This window comes from Aptenodytes patagonicus, chromosome 7, assembly GCF_965638725.1.
Source record: "Aptenodytes patagonicus chromosome 7, bAptPat1.pri.cur, whole genome shotgun sequence".
Lineage (NCBI taxonomy): Eukaryota > Metazoa > Chordata > Aves > Sphenisciformes > Spheniscidae > Aptenodytes > Aptenodytes patagonicus.
In genome coordinates, this window is record NC_134955.1 from 33,378,621 (window position 1) to 33,406,346 (window position 27,726).

The 27,726-nt window shown below is 45.5% G+C and overlaps 1 protein-coding gene across 1 annotated transcript in view; it reads right to left on the reverse strand.

Annotated features, from left to right (window-relative positions):
* Window positions 1-1,810: 1,810 nt before the first annotated feature.
* Window positions 1,811-27,726, reverse strand: part of TTC9 (tetratricopeptide repeat domain 9) — a 35,028-nt gene continuing 9,112 nt past the window's right edge. The window contains exons 2-3 of the mRNA XM_076344770.1: window positions 13,998-14,180; window positions 1,811-8,191 (exon numbers count right to left, since the gene is read on the reverse strand). Coding sequence (XP_076200885.1) covers window positions 8,112-8,191; window positions 13,998-14,180 — 263 coding nt within the window. The 3' untranslated portion in view covers window positions 1,811-8,111. The remainder of the gene's footprint in view (window positions 8,192-13,997; window positions 14,181-27,726) is intronic.

Below are 27,726 nucleotides of genomic sequence, written 5' to 3' on the forward strand. Positions count from 1 at the left end.
ATAAAAGCAGTAATCGGTAACCAGACATTTGCCCTGCTCTCATTTCAAACGAGTCAAGTAGTCAGTAAAACGGTGTCAGGACTGGTTGAGCTAGAGCAGGTCCTGCTGTGGGATGGACTGGACAGCAGGACAAGGTCTGGTCCAGCTCTGCCTCGTACATTTCTGCCCTCAGGGCTGCACCCCACATACACCCACATGCACGCACACTCACACATGCATAGACTGAGGAATGCCTCCGTAAATGCTGCAAACAAAGTCGCTGGTCGAGATGATTTAATATTAAATCTAGCTTCTGTTACTAGTAACCAGGACTTTTTCCTTTCCTTTCAAAGTGATTTTTTTTTTTCTTGGCAGAGTTCTTTATACAAAGCTTTTCTGTCATCTTCAGTGCTCACATTTTGCATTTTGGATGTCAGTATTTCACAGTAGTTAACACCAAACCTTTACAGTACTGAGGTAAGCTAGGGTCTAATACGGAAAATGTACAGTTTCATATGAATCACAGTTTTGATTTGTAGCTCTGACAATAGACAAGAGAACATATGCTCATATGCTTCTGTTAGCTCAGCTCTGAGGAGAAAATAGTATAATGAAGAAAGTACACTGGTGATTCACCCTTCCTCTGAGCTAATCTCCCATCACCTCTGTAGGCTGTGGTGGGCAACAGGGAGCTTTCATGAGTGCCGTGTATCACAGGCATCTGGGCACGTGTAATTACTGCAGATCTGGTGGCGCTATTTGTATGAGGATCCGTGTTGGCCCCAAAGCCCCAGCCAAATTTGTCCTTTTATTCCCTAATGCCCCTGCCAGTTCCACCTGGCTACGTTACAGGTTATTTCCTCAGCAGTGATGGGGAGTTGCCAGAGGTAGCTATGAGCTGGCACAGGTTCACCCTCCCTGGCGGGCAAAATGGAGTGAAGGGGAGCCCTCTGGAAGGAAACAAAAGTTGTGGAAGTTAGTTGTTGCAGAGCTGCTGCTATTTATAAAACTTGGCTGGCGATAAAGGAAGGAGAAAGGCTGTGGGTAGGGCCTGTGAAGTCAGCCTCTCTTGTAGAGCAGCTTCATTTGCCACTGCCATGGTTGAACAGTGCTGTACACGGGGCTCACAGCTACAGCCAGATCATTTTCCCCCAACAAACACAAATAGTAATTTTGCTACATAAGGAAAAAAAATCCATCTGCTTGTTCGGCCCGTGTGCCTGCACTACAGCACAGCTGTAGCAGGCAAGAAGCAGATCTGGAGCTTGTCCGAAGCAGGCAGCAGGGAAAGCAGGAGGTCCCGGGGCAGGGGGAAGCGCAGTGCTGGCTGCTGTGCCTGGCAGAGGCAGCCCCGGCACAAAGGCAGCCCTGGCACTCGCTGCTCATTGCAAAGTGGAGGAGGGAAATTCAGGAGCTCCCAGTTTGCGGTGGACGAGTCAACCTGCTAAACGGGTCCTCATATTAGCAAGTGAAAAAAAATTTGCAGGCCCTTCAGTGAATTTGCTCCTGTACAGTTCTGTTAGGAAGAGGGGGAAAAAGGTGTATTGTGTTTCTTTCCATCCTGCCGCATACCCTCTTCTCCTCCTTGCCCTCTTACCTGTCCATGTAACACAACAGATGCTTTCCATAGGATAAGGAGTGAGCATGAAACTAGGGTAACAAGGTGTGGTGGGTTGACCCTAGCTGGATGCCAGGTGCGCACCAAAGCAGCTCTATCACTCCCCTCCTCAGCTGGGCAGGGGAGAGAAAATATAATGAAAGGCTCGTGGGTCGAGATAAGGACGGGGAGAGATCACTCACCAGTTACCGTCACGGGCAAAACAGGCTCGACTTGGGGAAATTAGTTTAATTTATTACCAATCAAATCAGAGTAGGATAATGAGAAATAAAAGCAAATCTTAAAAACACGTTCCCCTACCCCTCCCTTCTTCCCAGGCTCAACTTCACTCCTGAATTCTCTACCTCCTCCTCCCCAGCCACGCAGGGGGACAGGGAATGGGGGTTGCGGTCAGTTCATCACATGTTGTTTCTGCTGCTCCCTCCTCCTCAGGGGGAGGACTCCTCACTCTCTTTTCTGCTCCAGCGTGGGGTCCCTCCCGCGGGAGACAGTCCTCCGTGAACTTCTCCACATGAGTCCTTCCCACGGGCTGCAGTTCTTCATGAACTGCTCCAGCGTGGGTCCTTTCCACGGGGTGCAGTCCTTCAGGAAAAGACTGCTCCAGCGTGGGTCCCCCACGGGGTCACAAGTCCTGCCAGCAAACCTGCTCCAGCATGGGCTCCTCTCTCCACGGGTCCACAGGTCCTGCCAAGAGCCTGCTCCAGCGTGGGCTTCCCACGGGGTCACAGCCTTCTTCGGGCATCCACCTGCTCCAGCGTGGGGTCCTCCATGGGCTGCAGTTGGCTATCTACTCCACCATTAACTTCCATGGGCTGCAGGGGGACAGCCTGCCTCACCATGGTCTTCACCACGGGCTGCAGGGGAATCTCTGCTCTGGCGCCTGGAGCACCTCCTCCCCTCCCCCTCCTTCTTCACTGACCTTGGTGTCTGCAGAGCTGTTTCTCTCCCATATTCTCGCTCCTCTCTTTGGCTGCAGTTGCCGTTCCGCAGGGTTTTTTTTTTCCCCTTCTTAGATACATTATCCCAGAGGCGCTACCACCGTCGCTGGTGGGCTCGGACTTGGCCAGCGGCAGGTCCATCTTGGAGCCGGCTGGCATTGGCTCCATTTGACATAGAGGAAGTTTCTAGAAGCTTCTCACAGAAGCCCCCCTGTAGCCCCCCCACTACCAAAACCTTGCCACGCAAACCCAATACACAAGGTAATTTCCTGGGCACTACACAGTCTATTTATTTCCTGATTCCCCACCACAAGCACTACTGGAAACAGTTGCTGCAGGCACAGCTCTCCCAGCTGAACACAGTTTGAGCTGGCCCCTTGCAGTGACAGAGGGAGCATCTGTCTCTGGGAAGCAAAAGAGAGGGTTTTTTTTCCCCTCCCTACATCTGTGGGACTACTTACACCCCCTTCCACCTCACAGGCTACTAAAGTCACGTATTGCCACAGGTTTCCTCTCATCTTCTTATCAAGTATCCATGAATTTACCTTCCTTAAATTGTAGGTGTGAGAGGAGCCAGGAGGATGTCTTGGCTTTTCATCACCTTCACTGAGGCAGCATTGAGGCTGTTATTGGTGTGGTAGTATAGCCTGCAGCATTTAGTAACCGAGGAACTCCTAAGAAGATCAACTCAGAACAATCTCTGGAAACCATCTCATACCAGCTGCAGCGATACAAAGTCCTACTAATTGGTTATGTGAGCCCATGGATAGTATTAAGGAACCTGATAATTTACTGCACCCTCCCAAGCATCGCATCTGGGTGGCACACTGGCCCACCACTGTTCTTCCTTATTTAAGTAACCCCTGCCCAAGCCTCTAAACTACTGTGCAGAGCAAGGAGTTTCACAGTAGAAACTTGGGACGAACATCAGTGTGCTTCAGGGTGTAGAAGAAAAGGTGAATAAACGAGCAGAGAAGAGGGGTAGTCAGCAGGTCCTGTGTGAATTTGGTTTGATTTCCCAGTGCATACTCTCCCCCTTCCCTTCTCCTGCCCCTTGGAAAAAGAAAGAGTCAGGGTATCATCAAGGGATTGAGCATAAAGAAAACAATGCAGACAAAGCCTCTGGAGATCTCACGTGAAGCATCACAAGAACACAGCCGTTCCTGGGCCTGCTGGGCTGTAGTTTCGGGAGAACATTTACACAGCTGAAACTTGCAGAGAAATTCTGGGAAAGCAAAACTGAGATGCACGGCGAAGGGGGTTGCTCTGCACTCAAGATCCTCCTCTTCATCTTACGGGCTCCTGGGTTCACTAGCAAGCAAGAATAGCCAGATCTTTGCTTTCCTGTCAGTTCTGGAAACCAGTCATACCGTCGTCTTAATTTAAACAAAGACTTCTCCACCCTGTCCAGGCCACTTTTACCAACTGCAATGGTTAACACACATTTGGAAAAATTCTGCAGCCAGCATGTGTTTGTCTTCTCACACTTTTAAAAATGATTGTGCTGGAGGAAGGAAGCCTCCCCCTCTTTTGTGCCCTCCAGCTGGAAAATCACCTCTAATCTTACTGCCCTTTTTCCTGCTGTGTATCCTGCCAGTTAAAACTGGGTCTTGTTATGAACTGCAAATAATGTGACTAAGCCTTTGGCCAGGTTTTTTCTAGTTCAATTCTCATTCTGCCCATGAACCTGGGTTTGGTTTGTATTTTGTATCCCATGATCAGCTCATCCCTCTCTCATTTCAACCTCAGTTTTTGCTTGCTGTCAGCTTTCCTACTGCTCTGCCTGGCATCTGCCATGCCATTTTGTTCCTGTTGTTTTCACATGTGATGGGCGAATGGGCTCACTTCCCATTGCACTGGAGACATTTTAGCCCTGCTGGGTACCTGGAGGGGCCTGTGTTCATTCCCGTATGTACCATGTGTTGAGGACATACGCATATACCACCTGGCTGAGCTAAAGCCTTGTTTGCTTGTTTTGGCTTCCAGGATGTGTATTCTCATGTTGCCATTTGACTGCTCCACAGAAAAATACCATCAACTTGTAGTGGACATGACCACTTCCAACAGAGTGTCCTTCTCTGTCTCTCCAACCCCCTACAGCAATGGCTGGGTACCTTGGGTGGGATTGGGTGGCCTCTGCCCACACCTCCACACCTGGCTGTTAAGAACCACTCACTGGAAAAGGTGTGTAACTCTACTCTGGAGGGTTTTGTTGTATACATAGACCTCTTTCTTGGGGGCTTGATAACAGGTTCTCCCCTTTACGGCCAATCCTTATTTCATTCTTCTGTTTCCCATTAAGGCAGTTCTTGAACAAAACCACAAGTTTCTCCCTTGGGTATTCTTAAATTCAGCAGTGGCCAGGAGATAAACTTGCCCATGGTCTTTTAGGGCCTTGCTCCTCTAGAGCTGAAGAGCCCCTTAATGTGCTGGAAGTCAAATATGCCTTCTCCTTCTTTCTGCAGAAGACAAAGCCTTTTAGGAAGTTTCAAAGGCTCTTCCCTACTCCCCTGACACATACAGTAGAAGTGGTGATGTGTCTGCACTCTACTGAGTGCAATTAGACTGCAAACTCTACTGAGATGTTTGATACTGCAAGGCAGAGCTGGCTACTATGGGGAGAGTGCAGTCCACACAAGCTCTGTTGGCTTTGGCGGCATTGCTGCTGTCTCTCTCCTTGACATGTGGAGGGCGCCCACCTGGAGTTTTGTCCATGTTTCGCTCAAGCTCTGTGTCACTGTAGAAACACACAGATGCTAAATAGCTGGCAAAACAGTCCCTGACTCTGTTTTCTCTTTGGCGACTTCCTTCTTCCAGCTCCTGGTGTGACTGTGCACTGCTTGCAGGTACCCTGAGTGTCAAGCTACGTAAGGACAACCATTTTCTGCAGAAAGTAGGTTGTTGCGTAGCACTTGGAGGCTCTCCGAGATCTTTTTCATATGCACATTCACAAAATGCCCACTTTCCCCCACACTTTGCAATGTTCCTGGAGGGAAAGAGGCTAAGAACTGAGAAGACTGTATTTTGGAGTCTGCTGTGCCCTTTTTATACTAATGTATACACGGGATTGATGCAGTGACAGTATATCAGTGAAGCCATTGCGAGGGCTAAGATTGTTTCCTGACAAAGTGACAGTCCATGGACCTACATCTCCAGTGACTGGAAAATGCCCTTTCTCTTACATTAAGGTCATGAGTAACAAGCCTGCCTCTGCTCGCCTGAGCTTTCCTGGGGCAGAGACTGTTTGTGTAGGTGGTATCCTCTCCTCCTGCATGGCCTGCAGGATGAATCCTCATTTCACTCCTAGTGAAGAGACACACGCAGCTGTGGGATGAACTGTCATGAGCAATATGACGGGGGGGGGAGTCACCACTATTTGAATTTGCTGTGTGCTGTGATGTATTTAGGATATGGAGAAATGCATGTGCCTGAGAAGCGGCATCTTATTAGCTCTGTGTTTTATACAGTACCAGGAATACCTTACATGCACCCAAGCACACCTCTGCCTAACCTTTTTTTCTGGTCTAGTTCACAATTACCTACAGAATTCCCTCATTTGTCCTCTTTAACTCAATTGTTGTCCCAGTAGCAGCTGTAGCCTCATTTATTGCTTAGACGTGCGTAGTGGTGGGCAGAGGTGCTTGCTATTTCTGGCACAGATGTATGAAGCATGGGCCACCTGAAGAAGGTGACTGTGCTGCCTCCAGTACACAGCCCTTTCCTTCACAGTAGCTGCACACAGTGTTCTCGATTTTGGGAAGCAGCTGCTTTCCACCACCCACCTGAGGAACATGAACTTCTGGTGCCATCACAGGTAATATAAGTTTCACGCAACTTATGTAGGTCCACCTTATCTCAGAGACTTACATGCCACTTTGAGATGGTCTCTTCACCACCCCCAATGTGGGCTGGATGTGTCCCTGAGCTAAAGAATACAACTTCATTTTTTTCAGAGACAATGATAGAGATTTGCCTTTTCTCTTGATGTTTCTCTATCAACTCTTTCAAATTTTGGCTAGAGAAAAATGTGGCGAGATACCACAGCTGGAATGTGGGATGCCGTAGCCAACTGTCTGCGGACACCACATCCACTGGGACCAAAGCACTTGGCTGAACTTTGTCTGTTCAGCTCTCTGTGTTTCAATTTCCATGTTTCAGCTGAGGGCCGAGCAAAGTATCTCTGGGTACACTCACTTCACACTGACCACCATGGGATGAGACCACTCATGTACAACCTGCAACTGGGAGCAGGTCCCTGTGGGCCACTGATGGGGCAGTCACACTGGAAATGTGTTTGTGGCACTTACTGATCCCGTTACTGGCAGTTTCAGAAAAGGACCCTTGAGCCAAGGAGCCTGAGCTCTTAGAAGTGATCAGACTGCTGGAGGAGGTCTAAACAGGCCCTATGGGCTGCTGAAATAGGCTCCAAAGCTGTTGGTCCTGCCCTGTTTGTCAGCACCATGTTCTCCTACAAAAGAAAAAACAGGACACAGGAAGCACCAACACAAGGTGGGAGAATCAAGACCTCAACCCAATGTACTAATAATACTTAGCACTGTACATCACTGTACTGTTACTTACAAACATTAACTAATACATCCTCACAACACCCCTGCGAGGTAGGGAAGTATTATTATCCCCAGTGTACAGATGGGGAAACCGAGGCACAGAGAGGCTAAGTGACTTGCCCAAGATCCCACAGCAAGGCATTGGCAGAGCCAAGATAAGAATGGAGACGTCCTTTGTTCCCCACCCCATGCTGCCCCCCACCAGGCAATGTTGCCTGTCTGGACACGGGGAACCCAAGAGTTCCCTTTGAAAAGCAATGCCTGGACTTGTTGCCTATTAATAATTTTTATTTGCCTTTAATGAATTATTTCACAGTTTTTCCCTCATACTGTACACCACGCTTTCACAGACCGTTCAGCATTCTGTGGTAGCCCACAGCCTTCTCCTCTGGCACCAGGACAGCTCTGCGGGGGGGTTGTAGGGTGCTCTGTGCTTTCATTAAGAGGATGTTTAGAAACAGTTTTCACTGGCATTAGACTGGGAGCGTGTGAGCTCTCACTGGAGACTGATAACACACACTGGAGAAGCAGGCAGAGGGAACTGATGATAAAAAGGCATTTGCTATCCCCTGTGAAATGACCAGTGGCTCTCTTGGTTTCTTAGCTCTTCCAAGCTCCAGTGATCACTCAGAGCAGAAGTTGTTTGCCTCCAACTTGCCTGGTCAGGAAGTTGTTGTTCTGGTGGTTGCTTCCCTAAGGGCAATAGGCAGTCAGCTCAGGACCAGAAAGGTCCCCCAGCATTGCCTACTCCAGATTTCCAGTCTTGGAACAAGGCCAGCTGTAGCCATTGTGCTCTCCTGCCACAGGGAAGGGGTATTACCATGGTTGGCAAGCAGCCCTATCCAGTGTCTAAGTCTCTTTTTTCAAAACTGGGATTCAATGAAGAGCAAGGGAGAGTGGATGGATGAGGAGATGAGGATGAGGCAGAGCAAACAGGAAAATCCACCAAATGGGCTTCTAGGAAGGAAATGTTCCCCCTTGGGCATTTCAGCTGAAGTGGCTTCATTTTCACAAGGCTTCTTTCTCTCTCTGGGAACATCTGCTGAGCTTCATCTCTGTCAGCTGGATATATCGTATGACATTGGTATCTGCAGGGAAAGAGCACACACATACACGTACGGTTGTTACAAGTCCCTGTGAAAGACAGACACACTGCACCTTCATCCTTGGTATATCACCTGGGGAGCAACATGGCTCCAGCGCTGCCTGCAGGAACAGCATCAGCTGGAAGGGGCTCTGAACCAAACCCTTCTGCTTTGGTTTTGGAGAATCTGGTCAGATTTGTGCCCATCCCTGCTGCTCAAGATCTCGCCTCAGCTAGTGTCCTGGTTTCGGCAGGGATAGAGTTAATTTTCTTCCTAGTAGCTGGTACAGTGCTGTGTGTTGGATTTAGGAGGAGACCAATGTTGATAACACACCGATGTTTTAGTTGTTGCTAGGTAGTGCTTACACTAGACAAGGACTTTTCAGCTTCCCATGCTCTGCCGACTGAGAAGGCTGGAGGTGCACAAGAAGCTGGGAGGGGGCACAGCCAGGACCGCTGACCCAAACTGGTCCAAGGGGTATTCCATATCATGTGACATCATGCTCGGTACATAAACTGGGGGAAAGCTGGCCGGGGGGGCCGCTGCTTGGGGACTGGCTGGGCGGGTGGTGAGCAATTGCATTGTGCATCACTTGCTTTGTATATTATTATTATTATTACATTATTATTATTATTATTGTTATTATTTTATTTCAATTATTAAACTGTTTTTATCTCAACCCACGAGTTTTTCTCACTTCTACTCTTCCAATTCTCTCTCCCATCCCACTGGGTGGGTGGGTGGGGGAGTGAGCAAGCAGCTGTGTGGTCCTCAGTTGCCAACTGAGGTTAAACCACGACAGCTAGTTTTTACCTTCTCTCTGATTACTCTTGGTCAGCACATTTGAATTCACACAGTTGAAACTATCCAGGTCATCCCTACCCATGCTTGTGGAATGGCTTCCCTTCCCTCCGTGCCTGCATGCAAGCCTCTAAAGACATCTTGTGTACAGTTACGCTCTGCCTTTTTGCCCTCCTATCCCTTTTACAGCCTATTTCACTCTTCTCACATTTTCCCATGATGAGTTGAATTGGGAAGAGCATCCCTCACATTCTCTTTGTACCCTTGTTTTCCTTAAATTTCGTATTTGGAAGTCCTTCCACCATGACACTCTATCTGCATTTTTGTCATATGTGGTATGCTGCATACTGCCTTGTCTATCCTGTCTAATTTCCAGATGCTGGGCAGCATAGTCAGGTGGTAGCTCTAATGTGGCTGCTTGATGCTTGGAAATTCTGGACAATGAAGTTCCTAGGGGCAGAGAACCACTGCTTCATCCCTGTAGAGAGCTGTGAGATCCCAGTACTGTGCAGGTGGTAAGCTGAGCCCTCTTTTTCCTTCCAGTATTTCAGTGCATCAATACAGCACACAGAACGTTTGAGTTTTGTTTTACCTCCTGGCCCCAGCAGTGAGGGAACCTGTTCACCCTGAAGCACAGGTTGATCTAAACAAGTATGTATCTCCAGACAGACCTCGTGATTCTGCAGTCATGGTCAGTCCTTTCTCAAATCGTGTCGATTTACTATCACGAGGGTGACTTCCCACGCACATGGCACCCATGTAGTGGCAAAAGCCATGTGGTATCAGAAGCAAGCAAGCAAAAAAATAGCCACTTTCACTTATGTATTGATTGAAAAATGGTTCTTTGCTCACAGCCTTACTCAGCCAGCCAAACAGGGCTTAGTCCATTTAAGTTATTAGATCCTCAGAAATCAATCTGAAGTGCACAGCAGTCCACAGTCAGAGGGCAATCTTGTCTCCTCCTCATCCAAACAGCGATGTGCCCCACACCAGCTAGGGAAATGAGAAGTGCTTGAGCTTTCAGAGATGAGCAAATTACTGGTAACATGTCCAGCACTAGCAAGTGTGGGTATTGCACCCACCAAAGCAGTTGTGGGTGCAAAGTTTCCTTTAAACATGAGAAGGGGACATCCCTGTTGTGCCCTCAGGCAGAGCTGAGACAGTGGGAGACGGATCGGTTTCCCTTCACACAGAGCTCTCCACAAACATGCCATGGGGTAGCAGTGAGCTGTGACAATACTGTTGTGACTTCTCAAGGTGTCTCTGGTGAGGTGGGTCTCCCTGCTGAGTCTTCTGCAGGTTCAACTGCATCATCCTAGTCAGTCTGGAGGGTGGGATTCAGTGATTAAGTTACTTGACCCGTTTGGGGCATTCTTAATGAGCCAAGAAGTTCTGCTGTTGCTTGTGTTACACAAGGTGCACCAGAATCCTGGGCTGTTCATGCATTAGCATTTCATACCAGCCTAGCAAATTTTAAAGCAGCTTTTTTAAAAACAGAATTGGTTTTAGTTGCGCAGCCTCCCAAAGCGAAGAAATTCAGTTGATGGGCTGAATTTTAGGCCTAAAATAAAATCCATGCGTGTGGCAGACAGGTGGCTAATGCCCAGCAGCGTAAAGGCAGGGCCCATAGCCCGGCCAGAGTCTTGCTGTGCTGCCTGCACCTCACTGCAATCTCTCTGCTCTGTGCCCTTCTAGGCTTTGACGGGCTGCAGCCTGGGTAAACGTCCCCGCTGCTGAGGTTCACACTTTGTGCAGGTGATAAGTGTTAACTGTGTAGGCATGTTAGGAAATCACACCTGCCTGGGCCTGCAGGGACTCGACGCCTGGCTGAGGGGACAGAGGTGGGTTCGGTGCATAATTGGGCAATGAAAGGTTGCCAGCTCCCTTAGGCTTGCGGGTAAGGTAGCTAGCTGCTGATAGCACAGCTTCACTCGCCTGGGAGATCTCCACATGCCTGGGAAGCCAGGGCAAAATAACGTGTAGCCTGATAGGGGGCAGGAGATACTCCCATTGCCAGTTGGTTATAAATCTCCCGGGCAGGTTTTGGCATGTTTTGCTTCCTTTTTGAGGGCCACTATTTTACCAAAGAGAAGTAATGAGAGCAGCACTCTGTTTACAGAAGTGGAACCCTATCTTTGTCAAGTCTTTTCCATCAAATAGTATTGCACCATACTAGCTCTGCCGGCAGAAGTATTTCAAAGCTAAATGTAAATGTTAATGAAGAGAAGGCTCTCATCTCTCAGGGAGCAAGAAGTGATCCCCTTCTGCTGATGTGGTAATAACAGGTGAGGACGAGTCAGGTGACTGGTCAGACTCGTACAAAGAGATGCTGGCAAAGCTGCAATGGGAACATCTCCTGGCTGTGAGGGCTGTGCCTGTGTCCTTGTGCAGAGTGGCCTCCTGCTGTTTTACAGGTCATTTCTGCTTCTCCCTGTAGTTTCAGAGCCCAGTTGCTTATCTGCTGTGTAGACACCGTGGCCTGGGTTTTGTTCCCAGGACTTCTGAGTTGCAGGTCTTCAGGAAGGCAGCTCCTGAGCTCAGCCGTGAGCCCGCTCCATGCAGCATGGGAAATCTGGCTCGTACGTGCAGTCTGCGTGGTGTCTGAATGTGAGCTTTCAGCACAGGGCCAGCAGAGACTAACTGTGGGTGTTTGATATTACCAGGACAGCTGACGGTCTGGTCTCAATCCCAGTCAGTACCTACCTTGATAATGTGGCCCCACCGGTGGGAAAGAGCTGAACAAGGCTTGAAGGTAAGGGTATGTTTGGCTGCCCATGCTGCACCAGCCTCTGGACACAGAGTTCATGGAGGGCTGCATGTGTGCTTTGCACAACTTAACGGCGGCTTCCCTCTCTCTTAGTAAGGAAGGTTATACAATTATCTTGTGTTATTTCCATCTGCTTTTGTGATTTTTTTGTTTGGCGGTAGCATAAGAAATCAGGCCAGACCTAACCCTCATCCTTGTCAGGCAGTAAATAGCCATAAGGGATTTGCTGTGCTGACAGCCCTTTAGAACAGTAAAACCCTTTGCTAGCTAATTCCTCTCTATCGTTTAAAATCTCCTCCACCAAAGAGAATAACTGCCAATGATTTGTGCCAAAACCATTCCTTATTAGAAAAAAAAAGAACACACAAAACATGACTGTAATAATAACCAAATGCTTTTACCACTGAGTGTAGTGAAACCTCAGATAAAGGAAAACAATTGCATTTTGCAGATGGAGACACTGAAAGTGGAGACACTCACTTATTCTAGGTCACATAATGATTCTTGATAGTGTTACCTGATTTCTACTGCTGCATTTTAACAGCCGCATCCTTTTTTACTGTATCTATTTGCTTCTTTCCCCCTGAATATCCTTCAAGTTTTCCATAATCATAAATAACACAGTGGAACAATGGCCTTGAATGGCCTAACAATAACAGGGAAAAGTCTCTGATGCAGAGCTGAAGGCCAGAACTGTTTTTGTATACATTAAAGGCCTTTGGGGACACTTTCTGGTATGTTTTTGCAGCAAGCTGTGGTATTTGAAGCTGTTGCTGTTGAATAAATTAGTATTTATTTCAAGAAGCAATGAGGGATACCAAATAAATAGTATCACTGGGGGGGGTGGGGAGCACAGAAATACATATTTTAAAAATGGAAGCAAAGTGGTTCAGCTGAAAGGACTTTTTCACATCTGAGCCTAGTCAGAACTTCAAGGTTAAGATAACTTCTTATTTTCCACCGTTTATTTTTTCTCTTGCATAGGCTTCTCCATTTCCTGGTTCTGGCAAGGGCTGAAAGCAGAAGGGCACGCTGTAAACTAAAACAGGCTAAACTGAGCTTTTAAGCACATTTGCTCGGGGAGTGTGGGGTGCACAGCTGTGCTGTCAGACTGCCCGGAGCCCGTGGCCACGCGCGGCAGATGGGACCAGGCACCCTTACGGGAGGTGGAAGAGGAAGGAGATCCCAGCACACCCCTAAGCGCACCCTCCCTGGTACTCCTCCAGCACACAGCCACCGCAGGAGCCCTGCAGGGCCAATGCCTGTAGGACACCAACCACAGCCAGCTCAGCCTCCCTTGCCTCCTCTAGTTCAACGAACATCAGCTCCACCGTGCTCTACCAGGGCCCAGGCTCACTCCTGTTTCATGCCCAGTTCTTACTCCTCCCTCTCAGGTTCAGGTGGAAGAGCTGTTCTGTGGGGTTTTCTTTGCACATGGCTTCTGTTTTGCTTTCTCGTGATCCTTTAATTTTTCTTGGCGTATTAGAAAATTCTCTCCTTTTAACAGAAATGGTTTAAACAATAGTGTGTTTTTATCTCCCTATTAGGCAGTTCTTAGAAAAATAAAAGCACTGTCTCTGCATCGTGGCCTTCTACCCACCTTTTGAGGTTGGGTAGGTTAGCATAAAGGTGGTTGCTCTGGCAAGGCCAAGTTGTTTGAATATATAATTTCTTTGCTGTCCCAAAATGAATTGTTGGGGTTTGACACATGGATGACAGATACTTGGCTGATTTCATGGCAAAAGTTGAAGTATCCTTGATGAATGTTTTGTGAGTAAATGTCTGTCTCTTTGATCAAATTAAAATACTAACTCTTTACTGAGACGGTAGAAGGCGTGGCTACTGGGGATTACAAATAGTGTCCTGACTTTGCTAAGGGGAAAAAGCTTGTTCTTAGAGTCAGAAAATGTAGCGGTCGGGATCCACTCTTCCCCATCCTGCTTTCTTCTTCAAAAATAAACTAGGGAGGGAAAGAGAGGCAGGATCCCCTCCACACAGACAGCATTCCAGCAATACTGTTATCTTCCAGGTTGTGCTGCAGCCTTGGCAGTGGTTAATCTCTGGGCACTGCAACCTTGCTGCAGTACGAGAGAGTGCTTGAAGGGGAGTATGGCAAAGGATACCGTGAGTCATGCTCATCCCTGTGGAAATCAACGCAATCAAGTCAGGGACAGACTAAGTCTCATGAAAAGAAATGCAAAAACGCTCAATGCAAAGCCATGTCCCCGCTTCCCCCCATACCTGTCGGCTGGCGGGATCTTGCCTCTTTCAGGTAGTAGAGAGCCTTGTTGAAGTCGCCCAGGTGGTAAAATGCCACTCCTGATCGATAGAGCGCCTTGAAGTTCTCACCTTCTTTCTGAAGCACTTTGAGGCAGTACTCCTTGACTCGCTCGTAATTCACCAGCTCGGCCTGGAGCAGGCAGGCTGCAGGGGACGGGGGTGGGGGGGTTGGGAAGACACACAGACAGGAGAACATTAGTGCCGTATTTCTCCCTGCTCCTGCAATCTGCACGGGGGAAGAGAGCAGCTTAGGTGAGGGAAATGACTCAATCCCGTGATTCAGAAAGGGTGCAGTCATACGGATTGTTTGCCAAACTCGATTGTTCACAATTTAAATACCAACGCTTCTATTTTTGGCATTGCAAAGTGAAGAGATTGTGTTTGCTCCAGGGGGCCGGGGGGAGAAAGCAAGAACGTAAACACCCCTCCGCAGAGCGGGAACGCTGTACGGTCTCGTAGCAGCAACTGGCTTCGTTTGTAGTAAAATAGCTTCTCAGACTGAGGGCTGGAGCTCAGGAAAGTACAAAAAGGCAGTCAAACAGTTATCTGACAAGGAAAAAAAGGGACTAAATTGGATCAAATTTTGTATTTGGGTTAATCCAAGGCTGTTAGATTTACAAATAATATGTAATTGCCTTTTATCCAGGAGGTCCTGTATGGAGTTTTGCTATAGGAAACAACAAGGGACTCTGCTCTGTTGGAATGTGCTGCTAGCAAACCAGAGAGACCTGGAGCTGTACTACAAGGAACAAATGTGCTAGGCTGTGTGCTTTCTGCAAAAAGTATTGCAACACAAGTTCATTCCGAGAGGTCAGTTCTACTGAATTCCTAAGGGAAATCCCCATAGCGAGTTTCCCACAACTAGGAGTGAAATAAAGAGGGAAGGGGGAGATCCTTGAGGCATGCTTTACAGCCCTGTTCGTGGCTTACTGTAGTGCTTACTCTGGTGGGCTAAACTTCATTAGGCATATTGGGCATTAAGAATGGTTTGGGGAACACTGACAAGAATAGGACATGGTGCAGTCACAGTCTTTGGGAAAATGAAGAAAGTTGTGCTGTCCCACCTGGTGCTGCAACCGGAGGCAACTTTGGGAATGACACGATTTGGGGAAGGCAGGCAGGATGCTGCTGCAAAGATCAGTTCAGGGGCTGGCAGTGTCAAGTGCCAGGGCATGGAGAGAAATTTCCCATGGCAGGTGGTGTTACTCAGTGTGTCTCTGGCAAGGAGACCCACTGCTCCTGGAAATCCAAGTTGTCACAGTTCAGGTGTCACCAATGAACAGCCAGACTTCATTTTTTGCATGGTAACTGCAGCCTGCAGCTGAGAGGGTATGATGCTGGGTCAGGAATATGATACAGTTCTTGATCCCCTTCCCCTGCGCCCCTAGAGTAAGCCCTGCACACTCTCTGTATCTCACTTTACATTTCATGAGCAGGAGGTTGGCTAGATGACCTCCAGAGATTCCTTCCAACCTAAATTAGTCCGGGCCTATGATCAGTTAACATGGACAGAATACGTTCCTAACCCAAGTACATGTTTAAAGCTTAAATAGCTAACTGGGAACAATCATAAACAGGCTTTTACCAGTAGAGAATTGATGGTACAGATGTGTTGAGCAAGGACTGCAGAACTAGCACCACTGCTGCTACGTTTGGTTGAGTAACACAGTAATTACTAATGAGAGCTTTGTCCCATTTGCTTTAATGATGGACTCTCCATATATTTTAACAGCTCCTGCCATTAAAGTGCATAGGTATTTCAAAGGCATCTGGTCGCTCGCTATTTGATCGCCAGTTAAAAAACACATATGTTTCCAAAAGCTTAGTAGCATTTCCTTATCCAGAATTTGTCCCTTCCTATTTGTCAAACATTGATTTTTTTTTCTCTAACGGAGCTTGAAATGACTGTGCTTTGTTTTCCTTTATTCTTCAAAGCTATTAAAAAGATGGCTGTGTAAATTTACTGCTGGCTTCACAGCCCTGGAAATGGGATTGCTTTGTTTATCTGCTGACCAGTAGCATGTAGAGCAGTGGCAGTAGTTTTCTGCACGCTGCCAATCTGATCCAGCCTTTCACGTTCTGTGAAACTGCCTTTCAGAGCAACTAGGGGGGGTGGATTTCAGTCTCTCTGTTCATTTACTACTTGGTATTTCCAGTTAGAGTCATAGAAATGACTGAAAAATGACAGGCAGTCTACTCATGTATATTAACTCAGTAACTCCATATTGGACTTGCTTCATGGATTGGTTTAAAAGAAAAGAAAGTCTCCCACATCCTGCTAATTCATAAACCCAAATGGGCTTCCAGATATCCAGCTGGGTTCTCTCTGTGACTCACGCTCACAGCAAAGGTTCTGCAGGGCATCCCCATTAACTGTGCACGCAGCAGAGAGAAGTCAGTACCACATGGCTAGCAGGAGAGGCGCGTGTTTATCTGAACAAAGCAGGCAGATGGATGTGCAGGAAACAGTTCTGCTGGAAGAGTTGGCCATTTGGAGAGCCAGCATTGGAAGCGGCTGTTGGAAATGAACCTGGAGGGAGTATCTCCCTTATAAATATTTAGAGGTGCGTGCTTTCAGTTCTTGGTGGACTGAAATGATCTTAATGGACTGTGGTTCCATGCAAATATTGAGGCTGTTAGTAATTCAGCTTTAAGAAATGGAAGAGACATGGAATCCTTGTACTTCCTACCTAATTCAGTCAGGGGAGAATTGTTTTGAGAACGTGTTGCTTTCCTAAACAGACATGTGCATCTCTGGCTGGGAGTGTTTGTTTACCACATCAAACACCTCATCACCCTCCTTCTCGGTTCATAACAGGCCCCCAGTGAATCCTTCTGAGGAACAGGGCTCACTCAAAGAGACCGTATCAAGAGGTTTATGCAGCTCCTCCTCCTCCTCTTGCTTTCTTGAAACTGAATGGGCTTGATCCTGCACAGCACCATCTCTAGTTGCTCTTTGGCGATTAGAAGGGTGCCCTTTACTTGCAGATGCAAACCCACAGTCACCCATTCCCTGCAGGTCTCGTTGTCATTGTAATACAGCATCTGGTGGCTACATCTCTCCAGCTCAGAATGTAGGGGTGTCCTGCTTCCCCGCAGCGTGCGATCGTTATCCATCGTACTTGGTTATCATCCTCAATTTGGCAGCTGATTTATTGTGTCAGCTTAAGCAATAAGTAACTCCTAATTTTTAAAACCTTGTATGTCACATGGTGGTGAAGAGTCCCTGTCTGCTGTAAAATAAGCCGTTTTGAAACTACGGGGGGAAATGTGCTATGGGGAGGGGGAGAAAGTTAATGCTATTAGCTGCAATGGAGGGCCCTGTCCATCACGCTTCCCAACTGACTGTTGATGTTTAAGCAAGGAAATAGGAAGTTTGGCTCTTTTTCATCATAAGAGGAGTGTTAAGCCTAAATTTCTAAGTTTTAATTTGTGGACTCAATCTATGCCAGCCAGTTCCATGAGTTGCAACAACTTGAGAGGTGCAGTACAGATCTGGTACCAGTAGATAACTGTACCATTAGAGCTAATTTGTGTGGTCCTGCTCAGCACAAGGTTAGGCAAAACAAAGATTAAAGCACATGTAGAGCCAAAATACATCTACACCTTTAACCTTTACCAGTAGCTGTGGTTAGCAATGGTGGGAAGTTGTAACTACAATCCTGGCAGTTGAGGGTTTTGGATTCTACTTTATTGCATCCTGAATTAATTTTTAATTCCAGAGTATCTTTCAGGAAGATATCTACGCTTTACAGGTGCCAGTGAGAAAGGATCCATGACAGCCCTTTTTCTCCCAAAGGTTAATTACTTTCATTGTTTAAGAAATGTCACTACGTTTCTATACTGATACTTTGTTTAGCTGCAATTACTAGCCACTGGTGCAATAACTAGCCACACGTTTGCTACCCTGAAAATTTTGTGTTTGCTTATTGCATTGGTACTCTGAGACTCCGATCAAGTCATTCCTTCACCTTCTCTTTAATAGCCTGCATAAAGAAGTGCCTGGAGTCTCTTACTAAAAAACCCCGTGTTTTTCAGCTTTTCTCACTTGTATAGCTGTTCTCTGAGCCCTCAAAATGAAGTTCAGTTGTGCTGTCAGTTAGCATCTTACTAGAGAAACCCCTTCTGTGTGAATACCTCTGCAGGTTATGCAAATAGCTCAGTTTGGCCTGAACTTCTGGCTTCTAATTTTGGCTGAGCTAAGAACTAAGTCTGGAAGTAGGATGTACGGGTTTTAACATGGAGATTTTGAACAATAATATCAAGAGCCTTGCCTACCTGGCAATTTTCCCCAAAGGGTAAATCTGCACGCCAGAACAATCCTCCGGACACAGTTTATAGCAGTGGCTAAATTCCCGCTGTAGGCAAGGCTCAAGATCTATCCGTGTTAGAGAACACTTAAAAGAGTGAGCCAAATTACTGTGCAAACAACATTAGAATATCCTTACCCCGTGGCATGTTCCTTGGGCTCAGCATGTTGTGTTAGTCATAACAGGAATTCCATTTGCTATTGTTCTGAGAGATGAAAATGCCCTTGCCCTACAGGAATATCTTGGGTTGCAAGTTGGTATTTCACAAACTCCTGTCTTGTTTGCAGTTCGCTATCACCCAGGTAAGCTGGTAGCGCTGCCTATTTTTAAGACTGCCTTGTGCCTTCCAGTGTAGGAGAGAGTCAGCTCCTTATAACTTTTGTTGGTCTTTTAAGTTTTTGGACTAAAATATTCCATGTGCAATGTCTGCCTTCAATGTCTGCTTTTGGAAAATGTCAGGCAAGACTGTTCAGGTATTTTTGAAAAACAGACTAGGGAAACATATCTCATTTTTCCCTTGTTAAAGATCTCTGGTGACTATCTCTTCAGATTTGTCTCATGCCCTCTCATCATTTGGCTTTGCAAACGGAAATCTGGCAGATATTTGTGTCAAGCAGGTGCCTTCTGTTATCCCCGGGGTAATCTATAGCTGGCCAGCTGATAACCTGTTGAAAATAAAACCACTATAGTACTGCATACAGCACTCTAAGTAGAGATGCCTTAGAATTTGGTACCCAAATCCATTGAATATTTGGTCCACCCTGGGCACAATCCAATCTAGGAAAAAGCGGGGATTTGTAAACTGAGAGAGCAAGAAAATTTTCTTATTGGCTCACTGGTTACAGGAAGAAAGAAGAGCAGAAAGTGGAAACCAAGCTGAGTGGGGTTGTCTTAGTTATGACAGAAAGACAGGGAGACAGATGTTTGCAAGGGGAGGAGACCGGGGCTGAAACACACATGAGGACAGAGGCACAGAACTGTTGGGGTGGTGAAAGGGATGTATGAGTGGGGAGTTGAGGTCTATTGAGGGGGCAAATTCTAGGGGGAGAAGTGGAGTTAAGAGTGTGGGACAAGGTGCTAAGGACATAGAGACACAGTGCAGCTAGCCTGAGGACCAGGAGGAGCATTTACAGCAGTGAAATCCAAGCAGAGGAAACTAGTCTCCCTAGGTGTGTATGAGAGCAGCTCCTCTAGCCGATCACTTAACCACAATCACATTCCTGCTCTGAATCACCTTTTTCTCTGTTGAGTATACTCACCAAGGGATACTAACCTGCAGTGCTTAAAGCTAACCCTTGCAAATATTCCCTGGAGACTAGAGCAGGTGTCCTATGGAAGAGCTAATAGCAAGTCATGTGGTTGAACCACTCTCGTATACCCATGCAAAAGGGTCTGAATCCAAATGACCTTTGCTTTCCACCCCTTAGACTAAAAATCTAGGGGATATTAGATTTGCCTTCCAAAAATGTATTAGTGCACTTGGCCCACTTTCACTGAGTGGGTGGGCAAGGCTAACGAGACTGTTCCAGACAACCAGTGGTTTAAAAAAAAAAACCAACAGCCTATATTGATTTGTTTGGTTGCAGAGCAGAGAGAAGTAGCTAATCCCATTACTGCTTAAACCTGAAGTAGATATTCCCTCTTTACTGTATTTACTTGATTCTACCACTGGAGTTTAACAGCCTATGTGGATTATTATGTCCTAGTAAGTGTACTCCAACCACTACAAACTCAATGTGCAGTTCACAAACTGACAGTGTCATTCCCAGAAATAACCACAATTAAACTCTGCAAAATACTTTGCTTTCTGATATGATCCCACCCTAAGTATAGCAACCAGCAGCTCACTTAAAATCTGTTTAGATCGTGGGAAGATGGTGCATATTCTTGCTCTGGTTCTATTTTGGAAAACACATGATTGATGCTTTCATATAACTGCTTCAGGGTTTTATTCAGACATTTGATTAAGACCTTTATATATCATTGAACAGGCTTTGTTCTCGTAACTCTTTAAGACTCGAAATAATAGGGCAGACTAGGAGAGTCTCATACTTCTGTTACTTCAGAAGGCTTGGCATCCTTCACGGTGATGCTCTTCCTCAGAAAAGAGAAAACATGATAGTGATAAGTTTTGGTTTGATTTAAGTGTTTGAGAAGAAAAATTATTGGGATATAACAAAAAAACCCAACCAACCAACCAAACAAAAAACCAGGAGGAAGAAAAGGAAAAATGTTTGCCTTGGAATAGACTGTGATCTTCTAACCATCCCACTAATGGATGTATCACTAATCTCTGTGTGCTGCAGTCTGTGTAAATGGTGTTTACAACGAGCACATAGAGCTTATGGCGTCCACTGGAGGAATTAAAGGGGATACCATTACTACATGACATTGAAAATTTCAGCCATATGTTAGTAATTTAAATTATTAACTTCTAAAATGAATCAGGTAAAATGTTTCGTAAGATGATGCTGCAAATGCAAAGGGTTATCTTAGAATAAAAGTCACCTTGGACTTAAACTACTGTAATTTTAATGTACATCATAAAAAGATCTGGACTACTGGAATGCTTATCCAAATTTCTCTGAAGCTGAAGTTATTGATCCTGAGTGTGCAGACTGCACAGCTTACATGTGGATGGCATAGCCCAATTTTTAACCTATGTTTTAACCTGTGTTAAATTTTCAATCCAGAATGGCACTAAAAAGAGCCATATAATGTGTGGGAATGTAAGAAGCCCACACCAAGGGAACAGAGCAGAGGTGGTATAGCATCCATATCTGCACTGAGCTCCATGTGTGCTGCACCTTTCAAGAATGCAACCCAGCTTTCCTCAAAAGAGGATGTTTAAAGCGTCTTTTTTTCTTTTTTCAGACAAATGCCGCATGCAGTTTCACTACAAGGCTGAGAAACTAATTAGGATATGCAGTTTCCAAACAATCTCTTCCATGAAATATTTCTTTTCTTTCTCTATAGTCCAAGCTTGCAAACAAAGAGGATTTTCTGGCTTCTCACCAATAAAAAGCTAATTATAGACAGCTTGATAATGTCTGGCAATAATCTGATCAGCTGACTCCTAGTTCCCGGACAACCTTAATGGGATGAAAAGGGAATATCAGAATGACAGTACAACTTTCCAGCCGGTGGCTCTCATTTATTCCTCTCCAGGTACCAAAAAGGCCTAAATATGCCCGTATGTTTCTGCTTGCGGGGAAACGTGGAAAATTAAAATCCAAACTGTATGACAGGTTGTCTCTCTCTGTAGGGACGGATTAATGCTAAATGAGGTGTGGATCCACAAATGTTTGGAGAGCCCAAAGAAAGCCACCTCTTCCAAGCCGCCCTCCCCTTCTTCCCATCCTGCCTTCTTGGCCATGCCTTCCTCCCAATACATAGCATGGTCTCCTTCAGTTCTCTGTTGTTCTTGCATCTTTCATACCTCTTCCAGAAGAAAGACCCTGATTTCACAGTTCCAATTAGCTCTTCTAGGAGAGAGAGACAGTAGTAGTGACTGAAGTATGCTGATGCTTCCACCATCACGCACGTTAAGAGGCATCTAGTAGTTCTCAAAGGAGCTGCTGAGCCTGTGTGTCAGGCTTTTTGTGGCTGGCAGCCCACCCTAGGACTCTGCCTATTGCCATCCCTTGAAGTGCACAGGGCTGATAACAAGGAGGTAAGAAACTGCTAATGTGAGCTGTCAGAACAAATCAGTTTAACTTCAGTCTGCGATAGAGTGATCAATCTTGAAGATAAAGGAGAAACAGTAGATGTTACATATCTTGGCTTTTACACTAGTCAAATGACAAATTCTAGTGACATTTTCTTAAGCAAATTGAAGGAGAACAGTCTAAATTAATAGACTTAACTCTGTTAACAAAGTGAAAGACAATATTAAGCAGGGTTCTGCACTGATCTGTCCTAGGCCCCATGGTATTTAGTATTGTCAATAAAGACCTAAATGACAGACTGCAGACTGCCTTGCCAATTTGCAGATAACACCAAGATGTGAGGAGCTGGCATATGTTGGAAGATGGGGGTAGAATTCCAAAGGATCCCCACAAGCTGGCAGTGTCCTGATAAAACTAGGATGCAATTCAACAGGGGCAAGTGAAAGGTCCTACAATTAGGCAGGAAAAAACCCACTGTGTAAGTACAGCAGGGGAACAGTTGTTTGGAGAGCAATTCTGCTGAAAAGGATCTGGGGAGTGAAGTGGATCACCAGCTGAAGTCACCAAGGCTATACTATACTGTTAATGAAGAAAAATGCACACCAGCATGTATGAAAAGAAGCAGTTTGCAAGACGTGAGAGTACTGTGTCTCATTTTGGATGCCAATCTTGAAAGAAAATGCGGATGTAATCCACAGAAGGACCCTGACAATAACAAGTGGTCCAGAGAAGACAGAATATAAGCCCTCGAGAAGACTGTGAGGGAAGATAGAGTAACAGTGTTTATATATGTAAAAAGAAAAAAAAAAACCCAAACTTGTAATGCAAAGAAGGGTATAACCAGGATGCAATCTGTTCTTGTACTCGGGAAGTAAGAAGAGGGCTTACATTTCAGCTAGGAAGAACTTTCTAGAAGTGAAGAGAGTGAAGCATTGCAAGAGACTGCTTGGAGAAGTTGTGAAGGATCCTAGCTTTGGAAGTGTTTAAGAACAGCTTAAGCAAACGTTCCCTGGGATATGTCTTATCTGTGCCCTTGTACCACGCATGGGTACGGGTAGAAGACTTGAATTGCTGTTCAGCTCTGCAGTCCTGTTATTGTCCTATTAACACTCGGAGCATGAATGGTCCTCAGTTCATCTTGGCAACTGCCATTTAGTGCTAATTCCTATCAGAAGGTCCTGTTGGAGGATGTCAGAGCAACATCCTAGCCAGACATGTGAATATGTAAGCACTTAAGTAAGAGCAGGCATGAATGATTTCTGCCTTTGCTGTGTGTTTACGTTCCCGTATTTCAGACTCTTCTAATTTTCAAGAGTGCAGTTCTTTAGAAGTGTTCATTATTTCTAAATGATTCTTAAGCTACTTTAAGGCAAGTTTGTGGTGATTTATGCTTCTTTTTGTCACAAATCCAGTGATCTAATACTGCAGTTTTCCTTCAAAGGGCCAAAGCTTTGAAAAGCAAGGAATTTCATCAAACTTTTCATCTGATCCTCATAGCTTCTGTTTTAAAAGAGTATTTTGACCTACCAGTTCCTGTAGTTACTGGTCCGTCAAACCAAAACCAGAGGCTTACTGAAAATTCTTAGCTTTGGTAGTATTAAAGAAGTAGTTAAAACCTAGATGTCAAGCAAACAAGAATTGTTTTCTGAAGCCAAAATCTGTCCCCAGCTGTGTACCAGCAAGTCTTTGTTCTACCAAAATAAGAGCTTAAGGTGGAGATGATCTTCATATTGCATCTTCTAATCTCCATGCCTTTGATTTTCCCAGCCAGGAGAAGTAGGAGTAAAGTTCTGGCAAAGCGCTGGTAGAGCAAGAGCGTCAGTCAGCTTTTAACTACTAGATCATTTTGATTCTATAATATCCATAAATACTAGCTCCTCCTGCCAGCCATGTTAGAAGAGGTGGAAGTCCCTTCTGTTTGTTTTTGCCAAGGCTGTTTTTCTTGATCTGCCAGGTTAAATCCCCTGGAGGTTTCTTCCTCTCTGACTTTATATTTATCTAGTAATCTTTGACCTGTCTTTATCTTTTAAAATCAGTACTCAGCTAGTCCAGTCTAGTCCACTCAATATGACCTTAGATATGTTTGGCCTTCAGATCAACTGTTCCAGCTGCTATTTATTCCACTGCACCTTCCTTGCTGTTTGCTTTTGTTCACCTTGTGTTCCCTTAGTCTCTCACTATGGCACCTCTCTACATTGTACCCTTTCCTCCTCTGGCCTCCTGTTGCTGTTGTCACCCACTGGAGGAATCTGGTCTCGAGTCGTTTTCACAAGGAAAAAGTACATAGAATTTTATCAGAGATCAGCAACATCAGATGGTGACAATCATCCGGTTAAGTGCCTGGAGTTCAACCGTAGTCCAGCTCTAACAAGTGCTATCAAATATTTTATGATTCTTACCAGAGTATATTATACAGTGAAATTAAGGTCATAATGGAATGATGGGGTTTTTCTTTTTTTTAAACCCGTCTGAGACAAGGAGGGGATTTCTCTAAGTAGGGAGATGCTTTGGAGGAAGTGATGGATTTCAAGCTGCCTTCTCTACTGAAGGGTAAAGCATCCTTTGCTCATAGTGGTTCAAACAGCTGACAGCAGTACTGTGAAATGCAGCTGGAACAGCTTGAAGGCTCTCAAATGAAGTCACTGACAGTTGTGCATGCCACGATTGCCTCAAGCCTGGCTTACTGCAGCACGCTCAATTTGGGATGAAAGCTAGCACTTTATCCTGTACCACAAACAGGGCAGGATGACGTGGCTGCCTAACATCTGTGTGCTGTGCCCTGTGGTGGCTCACAGTTCACCTCCCAGGACACGTGAAAGAGCTGACAATGGCAGAGTCCGCTAAGGGGTGGAGAGTAGGCTGTCTCTGGGGCCACCTCCTTGTGTATTCATGCCATGTATAATTGATAGGGACTGAAAGGCTTTTGGTTTTTCCTTGAACTCTCCCTTGCTGAAAAAACTCATCTGGCAAGATGGAGAGGTCAAATGGGGAGGAACATTTCCTTCATTAAAATAATAACCCATTCACGTGTTTTATCCAGGTCCAGTGTAGCCCAAAGCCTTTCCATTTTAATGATGTTTTGAAACAGACAGAAACCTTTATGGCCTCTGTGAGAGGGATGGAGAGGAGAAAAACTGACAGAATCAAAGAGGCAGATGATGCCCGAGTCAACTGTTTCCTAACTAACTGCAGAGAGAGAGGTATAAAACAAAGCTCTTGAAACCTTATTTTCCTTAAAAACGCACTAAAACTTACACAGAAGAGTGGTTTGTCAGCAACAGAGCCAATTAACCCTGGCTGTGTCAGGCTGTGTCACCTGGCTGAGCTTTGACGGACGATGTAAAGTGAGCTTAAGCATTACCCTTTTGTGTAGTTGGGCCTCTAGCGTCCTTGCCTCTTCCCTGCTCTCCATTTGTACTGTATAAACTTAGTACCATTAAGACATCTGTCCCTCCATCAAATCTAGCTGGCCAATAGGTCTGAAAGTTATTGACAGGGGACTGACAGGCAGACCACAGAAAACATACTTGCTTATGACTCATTTCCTTTGGAAATCAGGCTGAAAATGAATAAACTAAAGACCAGAGGGATGATTCAGTATATTATTTGCTTGACAAAGTCAGGGTTTGAACTGTGCAGGAGCATACAAACCAGCCCTCTAATAAGACGTCTTCTCTTTGATATAAACTGTGGCAAAGCGCTTCAGGCAAAGATCTCAGATCATTCCCAAACCCTTCATAAACCACGTCTTTGCAATGCATTGCTGGCAGTGGAGGAATGAGGAAGGAGTGCGTGCCCTATTTGGAACACGTGGAAGGTAACTTCCACCCCAAGTAGGGAGCTTGTTTCCAGGCACCAGGGACACCCAAATCATTGTGCTGGATCAGGCCAGTAATACAATTCTCTGTCTTGACTGTGCCTTTTTGGTTAAGCTAGGGAAGATGAAGACAGAGTGTAGGAATTACGTGGTGGCTAAAGAAGCTGAAATGGGTTCTGCTGACGAGCATATTGGTCTGCAAATAGAGACTGCTAGTAGAATACCTCAGGAATTAATTTCAGAATTGAGCTTGTTTAGTGTTTTTGTTAATGCCCCTGATGTAGGAGTGCCCTACTGACAGTGTGAAGTTGGAAGGTACTGTTAAAAGGGATGAAGATGACAATGTCATATAAAAAGAACTACATGACCTGGTGGACAGCAGTAAATTTATTTGGGATGGAAGTCGATAATGCAAAATTTAAGACCATGCTCTTTGGGACTGATAGGAACTTCTGGTAGAATTTGTGAGCTCATGAGCTGGAAACAACCAAAGAGGAAAAAGATGTGAATATGCTAGCTGATCACAGGATGACAGAGTCATTTATGTGACATGGCCATGGGCAGGGACATGAAAATCTCGGAGAATTTTATTCATAAATCCAAACCAGTTAGCAGTGGTTCTTAAGCATGAAAATGTAGTATTGGCTTTACAGTTTTTATCCTATCTAATACAGCAGTGAATGTTCTGATTAGTTATGTGTCTAAGCCTTCTTTTCTAACCTTATTAGGTTCTTTAACTCTATGATACCTTCTGGCACTGTACTCCAAGTTAATCAGCCCTGGGTTTTAAAAATTATTTTGTATTAATCTATTAATTTAATTGACACCCCCCCCCATGAGCAAAGCTCTTGAGCTGCCTCAGTTTGAGCTCCATCACAGTAGTTAGAGAATGTATAAAGGAAAATGTATACATTTTCTTTGTACTTCCAATATAGGTGAGGATCTTACGCTGCTCTGTTTCCTTGCAACTTGAACGCACTACCATGTCTTAAGCAATTAATCACTGCAAAGCATTTAAGAGGATAGTAATCTAGGATTTGAATTATGCTAGTACTAAAAAAATATGGTGACTAAAGGAGTTGAGGCTTAACTTTGCACCACACTGTTTGATGAGAGAATCATTGCTACAGACATGGGGCAGAGACTCTGATTTGATTCTTTTTGAAGCACTAGACAAGAAAAAAGGTGCTTTTGCAGAGCAGTGGCTAGGGCTGACTTATGGTGGTTTTCCAGAGCATCATAACAGACTCCTCATCGTTCTGCTTCTGCAAGATCAGCTGGGTGGGGTGATGATATCCCGGGGCAGCTCCTGTTCAGGAGAGACTATGGTCGTTCTATGGGGCCCATTTATACTCTGAAAGAGTGGATGAAACATAAATCTTTCTGCCCTTTTCCTCTCTAGGTGCAGAAGTGGAGCAGAGGAATTCGCACAGCATCTTCCCTGCAGTTGGTTGAAAGACCGTTCGTTATATGATAAAGATGCTTTTCGTATCAGAGTGAATTTGTGAATTAGATGGTGACTGTAGGGACAGCACAGCACACCGGAGGCAGATGTTTGTTAGTCACATCAGCCCAGGAATAGCCAAAGGAAGCACTAAAGGTCTGACATAAATTTTCAAGTTCCAGATGCTTCCTCTGCTTTTAATTTGCTTCCAGGAGTAAATTTCCTCTCCCACACACTACACTGGGGAATGTGCAGGGCAAAGATACCCCACTGCTTGTTTTGTATTCTCCCCTCCATCTGCTTCAGATAGCAGTAAACAGCTCTGCTGCCTGGAGTCAAGAACTAAGCCTTTCAATTTGGAAAAGACCTAAGATAAGCAGCATCCAACTGGGCTGATCTGAAGTCAGTCTTCGCATGTTAGGCTAAGCCTTACAGATGCATCAGACAGGTA